The following is an 11,795-nucleotide window of genomic DNA, read 5'->3' as shown; positions in this document are numbered from 1 at the left end:
TCCGGGGGGAGTTCTGGCGGGTTGACAACTGAGCGGAAAACAAGTTCTGGTCCGGGGACAAAAAAAAACCCAACTTGCTCTAGAACTCGGCACCCTCCGGTATTGCTTTCTTTTTTGAAGCAAAGTAACCGTGCGTGCCGAGACGTCAGAAGAGCTAAATCGAGTCGTCGAACGCTAACGTAAATCGACGCGGCGCTGTCGCAACGCAGCTAAACGCTAGCTTGTTAGCTTAGCCACGATTACGTGAGGAGAGCGCACTGAAATATTACAGCCTGTAAGAGGTGATAAAGAACCGTCTATGTTCTTAAACTTATATATATATATATATATAGATAGATAGATAGATATTTATTGCCGGATTTAAGGTAACGGTTGATGAGAAGGGAGCTTAATGTCAACTGGATTTATTTTTCCATTTCTTTTTAAGGGTTTTGGCTGTAACCGTAAACACCACATGAATAATGGACAAGGATCAGCGGAGCACTGTTGTCTTTAACGCCTCAAAAAGAGAATTGTTTACCGCCAGCAATGGATTCAAGTCCCTGCAGAAGCGTCTCAGGTCTCAGTGGAAGATCCAAAGGTATCAGGTCTTTCCGACGAACAAGTCACGTTTTCACAGTCTGTACACGATCGAATAATACACGTTGTCCTCCCAAGCGTCAAAGAAGAGCTGTCTGCGGAGAAGCTGAGGGGGGTGAAGCTGTGGATCACGGCGGGTCCCAAAGAGAAGTTCACCGCCACCGAGGTGAGAGTAATAGTAACAATAGTCAACTTCATTTCTCTTTACTTCTCTTTAAACAACGTGCACACACGTACCTAAACACCGCACGAAATGAAAACATGCCGAAGCAACTTTTTTTTTTTTTTTGGAATTCATACTTTTTTGATTGGTTGAATTATAAATGACTTTCCTTTATTTCCCCGTAAAAATACAATATTTTTAATAGATTTTTTTTTTTAAATTCAAAAAGAAAGGAATTTGTTTGGAATTACTGTTTTGACATTGGTTTACCATTTAAAGCAAAATAAAACCTATCATGAGGGGTATTTAGAGAATGATGTAATACTAGTACTAGTTCAAGACTAATGATAATACTAGCAATAATTCAGGAGAAATAATAATTGAAAATAATTTGCTGAGGAATGGTTGTGGTCCTCCAAGGTCTAAATTGAGGACTCGAATGAAATTGAGGATGTACATATTCTCATTAAATGCATTTAATTTATTTGCTTTGCATTATTACTACAAAGGTTATTGTTATTATTTTTATTTATTATTACTGTTTTTTTTGTTTTTTTCCCCCTAAAGTTGGAGGTGCTGAAGCAGTACCTGGACGGAGGAGGAGACATCCTGGTGATGCTCGGGGAAGGAGGCGAGATGAAATACGACACGAATATCAACTTCCTCCTGGAAGAGTTTGGAATAATGGTCAACAATGGTACGTACGAAAGATGTCCTCTCAAAAATGTATTTTCAGTTGATAGTGTAAATATTGTTTCAATTGATCACTCAATATGATGTGTTTCACCTGTTCACCCTAGATGCGGTTGTGAGGAATGTTTATTACAAGTACTTTCATCCTAAGGAGGCACTCGTATCCAACGGTGTATTAAACAGGTCAGTTCAGCGTGGTCCAGCTTCTAAGCGCCATTGTTTAATATCCTGAACTGAGTTATATATCATATTCTATATCCTCGTTCCCGACGGACTGCCGTCATAGTGTTTAAACGTGCTCTTTTGTTCAGAGAGATCAGTCGTGCTGCCAGTAAAGCGGTCGCCGGCAGCATCGAGGACGAAAGCACCGGAAATAACACGCAGTGAGTCATGTACAGCAGGGGGCGGTTTCTCAAATGGGGACTTAGGATGGAGATCATCCTACTTGAATGAATCCAGAATTTAAAAATCCCTTTCCGAGATGTGGCCTAATTTACGATTAATTGGTTCTAGACTAGGATGTCCTGAACTAAGAAGTACTAGTCTGCTCCTTCTGTCCAGTATTTGTGCAGATTTTAGGCCAGCTAATCCATTGGTCCAGGTCCTGGTCCAATCCAGGTCCTTGAGGTGCTTGAATTTCGTCCTCAGAAATCTCAGCACTGGAATACCTTGAAAATAGCCCCATTTAGTTCTTGAAAGGTCCTTGAAAGAAAAGTGCAATAATTGAAAACCTGTTATATTTCCCCCTGGTTTCGTTATTAAAATCAAAACGTAATAAAAAAAAAAAAGAATACAGAATCACTTTCATTACAAAGAAGAGGGCAATGAAATGTAAATTTAATCCAGCATGGTTGGAAATAGACACTTATAATAGTAGATGAAAATGAGATTGATTATATAGATATAAATAATAGAACATGAGACTAAGATTATCTTTTAATTAAATAAAGGTCACATTATACATTGTTATTGGTTTTGCATGAAGTCCTTGAGAATGGGGGGCGGGGGGTAGTTATTGGAAAAAGTACTTGGAAGTGATGGTATTTAATTTTGGAATATCCACATGAACTGTGGAAAAACATTCTCCCAATTCCCATTCAAGAAATTATGAGAGAACAGCAAATTAATCGATATATTTTTTAAATCAAATAAACATCCTCAAGGTCGACCTTGACAGTGTTCATTATGGCATTAAAAATGCCATCGATAAACTGGACTCTGGCCAGCTTTAATTAACCCTAACCCTTAATTAAACCCTATTATTATTATTATTATTATTATTATTATTATTATTATTATTATTATTATTATTCATAATATATATATACTTTTTAATTTTTTTTTATTTTAAACCCAGACTCGGGCAAGTCTGAGACTATTTTAAACCATGTTAGTCCAGATTAAAAGTGTGATTTATTTTAGTCTAGTATTAGACTAATCCGTGTCTGCAAAACCGCCCCTTACCTAAATTCTGTGTGTTAATTTGAGGTTGTGTTCTGCCTTTCAGTTACTGGTCTAATGTTGCCGTGCTTTACTCAGGGCTCTTACCTTTGTGTACCCGTACGGCGCAACGCTGAGCGTGATGAAGCCCGCCGTGGCCGTCCTGTCCACCGGCTCCGTCTGCTTCCCCCTCAACCGTCCCGTTCTGGCTTTCTACCAGGTTAAGGTCAGGGTGAAGATTTTGGCTCTCTGTCTTTGTATAAGTGTGTGTATGTGTATGTGTATGTGTATGATGATGATGATGGTGGTGGTGATAATGAAAATGTGTCCAGGATTCGGGAAAGCTTGCGGTCTTGGGCTCTTGCCACATGTTCTGCGACCAATACATAGACAAAGAGGAGAATGGTAAAATAATGGTGCGTAAGTTTTCTTTATTTTTATTTATTTATTTTTTAATTTTCAATCCATCTGACATCTTTCTGAGTTGGTTTAGTGATTCTCTCTTTGTTGTCTGATGGACATTCTCTCATTTCAGGATGTCGTGTTCCAGTGGCTCACGACCGATAACATCCATCTCAATCAGATTGACGCAGACGACCCAGAGGTCAGGTTATTTTTATTTGTAATATTTATATTTCTTCTTAAATTTAATATAAAAATTGACAAATGTTCTATTATTCATTGTTCATTCTTAGGCTTGTTTTTCTGGTTCATGGTTAGGTTATCGTATGTTGAAAAGAGTTAAATGTCTTCCAAGTTAATTCTAGGTTAGTGTATATTGCCATTCGTCCTTGATTTTTCATTGATTTCTAGGCTTTTGTTTTTATCAATTCTAGGTTTACATTTACTGTCTATCAGTATGTTACTGTAATCGCCAATTTATTTTTAATTGTTTATTTTTATTTTCATTGTTTGTTTATTGTACATTCCCTATCTTTTATCGTCAAATAATGAATCCCTAGCTTTACTGTACTAGTACATGCCTGTTCAAAATGTGTCGACACACATCTCACTCTCACATGTTGCTTTCTGTTGCTGTGGGACTTAATTTAGTAAAAACGGGATGTTTTGTGTAAATACTTTACTTGTAAATAATAAATCATGCACTTCTGTAACAGGGGGACTGCATTTTCCACATTACATGACTTTCTATGCACGCGCACGCAAAAGTAAAATCGTGAATTGGCGATCGCTGTCCCCCAACGATCAGCGATTGGGATTTTGCACGATCGCCCGAGCCTCGCGGAGAGCTACTTTTAAATGGAAACATGCAAATTTGATTGAGTAGTATGTTTGAGCAGAGCAGAGGATTGTCCGGAGCTTTCACAGCGAGCAAATGGGTGTGTGTCGCATGTTGATGAAATCTTTATCATGCGCCAGTTATTTACCTTCGTACGGATCTTGGTGCACAGACGGTAGCGGCTTCGTACTCCTTTCTGCTTTCCTTTATATTTCTTTCCACTCTTTCCTTTATATTGTGGATACAAAACATGGAGTATCAACGCCAAAAAAGATATGTCAATAGCCTCGTCCGCCTTCTTGGGTGTGCTAAAACTCCCCAGTGTCATGCTTCACGTGCTGCCTCCTGCACACTCTACCCAGGCTCTGCCCCTCGTCTAAACCAAACAGTATTTCCAGTAGGTGTAAACGCGTCTGACACGGACAATCTCCGTTTGTGTGCTACGTGTGAAAAGGCAACCCAAGACAATGTGCGGACCTGGTTATCCAGACATTGTCCAGAGTTCGTGTGTGAAAGCAGTTTTAGAGAGAGACAGACACAGGCTAATTGTAATCAAGCCAAGTGTGACCAGTGTTATCAGAGCTCTTCTCTGTCTTGACTTGTGTTTCTTCCCCTCTGAAGATTAAAATTCTGTAAAGTGTCAGATAAAACACAAACTACAAAGAATTTTGTTCTGTTACTGTAATAAATCCTTAAACATTATTTTGTCACATTTTCATTTTGAAGCTGACGTATGACTGCATAGTATCTTAGTTACTCAAAATATAGGGTGACTAAAAATGGCAACCATTTTTTCAGTTTCGGCAACCTAAAGCTGATGCCTGGTTGCCTGGCAACCACTTTTAAAAGTTAGTGTTGAGCCCTTTATTGCCTTTTTTTTTGCGAGCGGCTGTTTATTTATATCTATCTGCCTCAAATCGATCCATTAATCCATCTAACTTAAATCTATCTTTATAAAAGTTGAGGGGTTTATTTTTTCATGACCCGCGACACAGTTTATGTGTCCGTGTCTCCCCCTCAGATCACAGACTACACCATGCTGCCGGACACGGGCTGCCTGTCGGAGCGGCTACGCGTGTGCCTGCAGGAGGGGGATGAGATCCCCAGGGACTTCACTTCTCTCTTCGACATGTCGGTGTTCAAGCTGTCCACCAACACCTTGCCCCAAGTGATCAGGTGACGCAGCGAGGCGCCATTTCCACGACACCACGTTGGTCGCTCACTGTCTGCAACTAACAAACGAATGAACCGTTCCCCGCAGTTCTTACAAGCAGCTCAACGTCAAACACGAGCCACTCCAGCTGATCACGCCGCAGTTTGAGACCCCGCTACCACAGCTACAACCTGCTGTGAGTTATTTTTTATACAATATATATGTGAGATATAATTGTTTTGCTGCTCTAAATTTCCTACACCGGCCACACTGTACCTCTCTGTTCTGTTCTAACTTAGTCTCAAACTCTTGCTGGCTGCAGAAAAGGCCTAGAAAGTCTGGGAAAGTGTGATGGTGGAACACAGTTCAGCTCTTTGTAATTAATACAGAGAGGCTTTGACTTTTTACCAGCTCTCTGACTTTCCACATTACACATCTCACCTCGGAGTTCAGCGACTCACAACGAACAGACGAGGCCTGGATGTTTGTCGTAGGTACTCGAAAATAGCGGCTTGATAAAGACAGGGCCACATCACGTGATTTTCAATGCCGATTTGGTAACGATTTGAGTCTTGGCACAGCTGTGTGTGTGTCTGTGTGTGTGTCTGTGTGTGTGTGTGTGTGAAATCTGTCTATACAATCCTCATGTCACTATTCAATCAAATGTTTGATTTTGATTGGTGCTAGTCTTTCCAAAATCCTTTGGTGTGTGTGCACGTCAAAGCCTCAAATCGCAACGGCAATTTTCAACAGCCAATGAGATCGCGTGCCTGCAAGACGGCGAAGCCAAAGAAAGCGACAAGTGTGCACTTCTGAAATGGAGGACAGCCTTGTGGAATTGTGACAGACTTATGAGGGTCTAATTGGTGTATAATGTCAGCGCTGCAAGTTCACTGCACAAACAAGCACAGTAGCGAGCTGTATGGCATCCATGTTTGTTTTGGCGTCCAAGTATCGGGAGATACCACAGCAACAGTACTGCGTCTGTCTGTTCCCCGTCTTTAGATTTGTGCTCCTACAACACAGCAGCAGTGTGTGTGTGTGTGTGTGTGTGTGTGTGCGCAGAAGAAGCTGAAAAACTACAAATTTCAGTTAAATGTGCGCTACTCAATCTTTTCATTGTTGTTTGAAAATAATCACATAATGTCGGCCTCGTCAGGTGTAGTGCGCCAACCATAAGCTACATAGGACGTTAAAAGTGGATTTATTTTGGATGCAAACATGTAGAAATATTGATTGGGTCGTATTTCATTTTTTTGGAATCTTGCCGTGGTGTGTATATTGGGATAATAGCCTGCAGGGTGTTCATTTTAAAAATGTAACTTCAATTTGGATGATCTACAAATAACCTGTGCATATACATCTCAGAACTACAGGGTGACCGTGTTTGCTCATGCAGGTCTTTCCACCCGCCTTCAGAGATTTGCCTCCACCCATGCTCGACCTGTTCGATCTGGATGAGACCTTCTCCTCCGAGAAGGTCCGCCTGGCACAGCTCACCAACAAATGTAAGTTTGTTATTTTGATGATTTTACTTTGTATTTTGAGGTTGACCATCTGAGTGGAAGTGCATCTTTGACATTTTTTTAATGAAAAGTTTTGTTTCTTTCCAGGCACGGACGACGATCTTGAGTACTATGTGCGAAAGTGCGGCGAAATCTTAGGGGTGACGGGAAAGTTGGAGAAAGAGCAGAGAGATGCCAAACACATCCTGGAGCACATTTTCTTCCAGGTGGTGGAGTTCAAGAAGCTAAATCAGGTGAGCTGTGTGTGGATGCAAAAATTCCAATGTCTCAAATAAGGTCATCTAATGTCACGTTATTCCTTACAGGAACATGAGATCGACACAGGAGCAGCCTTTTCCCCATTTTAAGAAAGTTCTCAATCGTGGCGATAAGGGGGGGGGGGAGATCATCCTTTTCCACACTTCTTGGGATGTTTAAAGGTATATTCACTTTAGTTCGGGGAAAACCATTGAAATGTTTTAAAGGGCATCCACTTCCACCTGCCAAGTTTTCACCATTTCCATTATCTGGCTGACTTGTACATAATGTAATCGTGTGCTGAACTGAAAACTCTTGATACAGCATCTTTTTTTTTTTTTTTTATCTTTTGTATTGTAAATACAGAATACACTTTTTAAATACAAAACTTTATTGATTCTTTTTTTTTTGTGGGGGGGGGGGGGGGGGGGGGACTACACACATTGGGGAACATTTTAGACAGCGGTATGGGAAGAGATCTCCCCCTGCGAAGCCAGCAGAGGCCCAGGCTGGACCTTGGGGCTCCAGGTGGACTCCAGCACGCTCGACTCGGCGCTGGGCTTGGGGCTGCAGGTCTCATGCCGGATGAGCGACACATCCCAGGAGATCTGGGAGCCGGTGAGCTCCGTGTACGACTGGTCGAAGGCCGCACCGCGCTGCTTCTGGGGGTTCTCGCATGGGGTCGAGGCGTTCACTGTACACTTGCCCAGCGGGTGTACTGTGAGGTGCAGGGTCGGGTTGACGGGGTTTAGAGTCTTGCCGTTGGAGGAGGTGGCGGAGGAGGAGGAGGAGGAGGCAGCGGGGGAAAGCGAATCTGAAAAGGGACAAAGAGAAGCCTGGATGGACGGTGCGGCCTCAGAGGACAGCACCAGGTCGTTGGAGGTGGACAGCTGGTCCAGCGACAATGCAGACAGGAGACTCCGCTCGCTGAAGAACTTCCTTTCGAGGTCTAACGGAGAGGAGGACTCAAAGACTCCCATTTCTGGTCAAGAAAAGAGAAGGAAAAATCACCAGAGTTTGTTGATTCACATTAAATTGGGCAGATATTTTATTTCTGAAGGGAAATTGCAGTGTCAGCAACAGCCCAAATCAAAGATAGGTGAAGCTGTGAATTTTTTTTTTTAAGAAAATAGTAATATGTATAAATATACAATAAAGTGACAATATACACCAAACCAAATACAGAACTTAATATATAACCAAGAAAAACAAAAACTGACCAAATAACCTGGACAAAATGTCGTCATATACAGTAACTACTGAAATGAAGCAAGCGGTGAACCAGAAAGCTCAACCTAAGGTGGGGAAAACAAAAGGTAATAACCTTAAACATCAGATAGAAGCCAAAAACCAAAAGAAAACTTAAAAATTAACTAAAACAATGCCAATAAACCTCAAAAGTGAACAGCAAACATACACCAGTACATCAACAAATTCACATTATGGAAGCTGTGCAAATGTTTTGAATTAATTTGTTTTTTTTGTTTTTTTTGCAAGTTACACAACTTTTTACTTCTTATTTTTTTTACCTGCAACAAAAGCTGCAGCCTCCATGCCTTCTCTCTGACTGGTGGGAACAGGAACGGTGTGTTTCTGAACTGCACAAGCTGATGAAGCACAATCACTCCCAGCTGGCTCACCAAGTGTGGAGTAGATCGCATGAAGGGTTGTCGAGGTAAGCCAGCATACAGACTGGCAGACGGACGGATGGACAGACGGACGGACAGGTATTTTTCCACGTTTATCGTCACGGAGGATTTTCTTGTTCTTCCTTGAAATGATCTCTGGTCGATGGTAAATGGACTCAAGCCCAGGCATCATCAACTCGGCACCGATTCACTCCCGGAGGAAAGTTGTGGCATTCTAGCAGCACGTCAACACAAGGCAATAATACAAAAGTACTGAGATTGAAAGAGAAACACTGGCAAAATACAATAGAGCCAACAATAAACACCTTTATCCACAATTGACATTCTGACAGAAGTAGGAAATGATGGAGCGCTATTTTAGTCTATTAAATAAGTAATAATAATAATAAATAATAAACGTCTATGAAATAAATCCTTGAATACATGAGAGACACAGGTTTATAAATATAGTTCAAGAAATAAAGTTATAGACAGTGTCTTATACGCAAATAAAGGGGCGTGGTTATCTCACAAATTCAGAGCCGGCGGAGAGAGAGAGAGAGAGAGAGAGAGGGGGGGGGCAGGTGTTGTATGTATATGAAGAGACCCTGAAATAAGGAAATATATACATCTGTGTGAATATAAAGATGATTCAATCTGGTTCAATAGGGAGCGTCAAGCTGCCGCGTCGTCGCTGCAGCGCCGGTGTTGTATCGAGCTCCGTTTCCCCGTCGCCCCGCCCCGCCCCGCTCCGCCCCGCCCCGCCCCGCCCCGCTCAGACGGCGAAGGAAGCGCGCCGCCACTCAGGTACTATGGCGAGCGTTGAGGGTCACATCTACCCCTGCGGACTGTTGCATTCTAGAAGTGCAAGGGAACCGTTTGAACCGGGGAAACAGATCCTAGGGTTGTTGCGTTGTTTTTCTTGGTCTGTATTAACACAACCGACTACTGTTACCGTCAATAAATAATGAGATTTGTGAGAGAGGGTTTTACTTTGAATATCGTAGACTTCAAGATTCAAGATTCAAGATTTTTATTTGTCACATACATATACATACTTTCATACATATATGCAGTGAATTGTAATGCAACGCACCCGGTGATAGCACACAATATGTCCTAGGAAAAAGTACAAAAATAAAATAAAATAAAAAGTAGAAAATTCCTTTCTAATAGACCGACTAACTGACTCCTAAAACGTAATACAGTAAGTGGAATACTTATAGAATAAGATAAAAATATATAGAATAAAATACAATAAAAATAAATTGAAATAGAAGGAATATGCCTATGTATATACAGATATGTGCATTTAAAGTGGCATGTGAATTAAAGTGGCATGTGAATGTGAATAGTGTGAGGTAGTGTTTGGGATAATACAGCACAGTATACAACAGTACGGCGCAGCAATACGGCATCACGAACAACCCTGAACAGTGACACAGTATGCGTTACAGTATGCTACATACAGTACAGTAGGTAGTGGAGCCTAGTGCATGGCTCAGTTAGGACCCCTGGTGAGGTCTTTTGGGAGAAATGTGTGGTTATTCACATAATTGTTATTTGAGAGGCTAAATTTGCGATCGTTCTGAAAAAGGCACAATACCTGCATCATTTGATCAGTTTTCTCTTCTTTTTTTTCCCCCCTTAACGTTAAGGCGAATTTTTTTTTTTTAGAAATGAAAATGCGCCATTTGGCCACAAGAGAGCTCTGTTGTCCGCCGTAGTTCAGCTGTTTCGAGTAAACTCCGTGTGCCTGATGGTTATCCGTCCCAGCAAGTCCACTTTCACCGCAATTTACTGAGAAAAGGTCAAAGGAAATTGTTGAACCAAAAAATAAAAATAAAATCGTCACACACGTTTTTAAGTTTAATCTTTGCCTTGAAACCACCTCCATTATAACAGAGGGAAGGCATTCTGACAGCTGAGGATGTTACTGGAGGAAGGAAGCTCACACACATATCAAATTCTTACTGCTGTCTTGTTTCCCCATAACAGGGAAGGCATTGGCTTCAATAAACTTGGGGATATCTTCACTCTTGTACCCTAAATAGCCCCCCTAGGTGGCAAGCGCAGAAGCACTAACTCCGAAAACACCATTATCCCGAAAACTAATATTGGTGAAGGAATTAACATCGATGTTTACATTAAAACACAATTGTTAATATGTTTTTGGACTACAATTGATGTCTGCAGAAGGTGGTGCCACCGTGTGTGTGTGTGTGTGTGTGTGTGTGTGTGTGTGTGTGTGTGTGTGTGTGTGTGTGTGTGTGTGTGTGTGTGTGTGTGTGTGTGTGTGTGTGTGTGTGTGTGTGGAAAGGCCAACGATATAGGAGGAATTTGTACGTGCAGCATGCTGAATCTAAGTGACAAAAAAAGAAAGGGACTAAAAGACCGAAAACAAACCAAAAATGTATACATTTCAAAGTTTTTCTTTCCATACTTGGAATTGTGCTATCAGTGGTATGGTTGTTTATAGTTTTCCTTTATTTGGAATGGTTTATGTTTTGAATTATTTTGATTTTTCCATATCTTATGTGTAATTTATTTAATTCCCACATTTTCCAGGGTATTTTTCCTCATGTTAAATATTGCACATTTTGCCGTTTTGTATTTACTGAAATTTGTTGTGACTTAAAACAAATAAGTTTGTCACCCTCTATAAGTTGTGTAGAAAAAAAAATCGTTTGCACTATTTTTTTCAATGTTATTAAAGTCTTCTATGTAATATTTGTGAGCTCCTTTCTTACTGAACACAGGGGGAACAGTATCTGACAATAACATCCTCAGCTGTCAGGATGCCTTCCCCTTGTTATAATGGAGGTGGTTTCATGACCGAGGTAAAACCTAAAAACGTGTGGGGAGATTTTTTTTTTTTTTTTCAATCATTCCTTTTGACCCTTTTCTCAGTAAATTGCGGTGAAAGTGGACTTGTTGGGACGGATAACCATCAGATATACGTAGTTTCCTCGAAACAGCTGAACTAAAGTGGACAGCGGAGCTCTCTTGTGGCCGAGGGGAAAACACAAAAAGAGAAATGATTAACAGGTCCAGGGATTGTGCCTTTTCAGAACGATCGCAAATGTAGCCTATCAATTCCCAATCATGTGAATGATTGGGAATTGCGTTTCTTCTA

At 41.1% G+C, this 11,795-nt stretch overlaps 1 protein-coding gene across 1 annotated transcript; it reads left to right on the top strand.

The window, feature by feature from the left end:
• Window positions 1-42: 42 nt before the first annotated feature.
• ift52 (intraflagellar transport 52 homolog (Chlamydomonas)) lies at window positions 43-7,351 on the top strand. The gene is made up of 14 exons (XM_080000588.1): window positions 43-281; window positions 428-580; window positions 658-745; window positions 1,310-1,439; window positions 1,543-1,618; window positions 1,747-1,818; window positions 2,975-3,101; window positions 3,208-3,291; window positions 3,411-3,479; window positions 5,137-5,291; window positions 5,377-5,464; window positions 6,668-6,776; window positions 6,882-7,027; window positions 7,100-7,351. The coding sequence occupies exons 2-14, from the start codon at window positions 462-464 to the stop codon at window positions 7,139-7,141; spliced, it is 1,305 nt and encodes a 434-aa protein (XP_079856714.1). The 5' UTR covers window positions 43-281; window positions 428-461; the 3' UTR covers window positions 7,142-7,351.
• Window positions 7,352-11,795: the final 4,444 nt, after the last annotated feature.

The sequence above is a fragment of the Zeus faber genome, assembly GCF_960531495.2.
Source record: "Zeus faber genome assembly, chromosome: 5".
NCBI lineage: Eukaryota > Metazoa > Chordata > Actinopteri > Zeiformes > Zeidae > Zeus > Zeus faber.
This window is presented reverse-complemented; position numbering and strand designations above follow the sequence as displayed.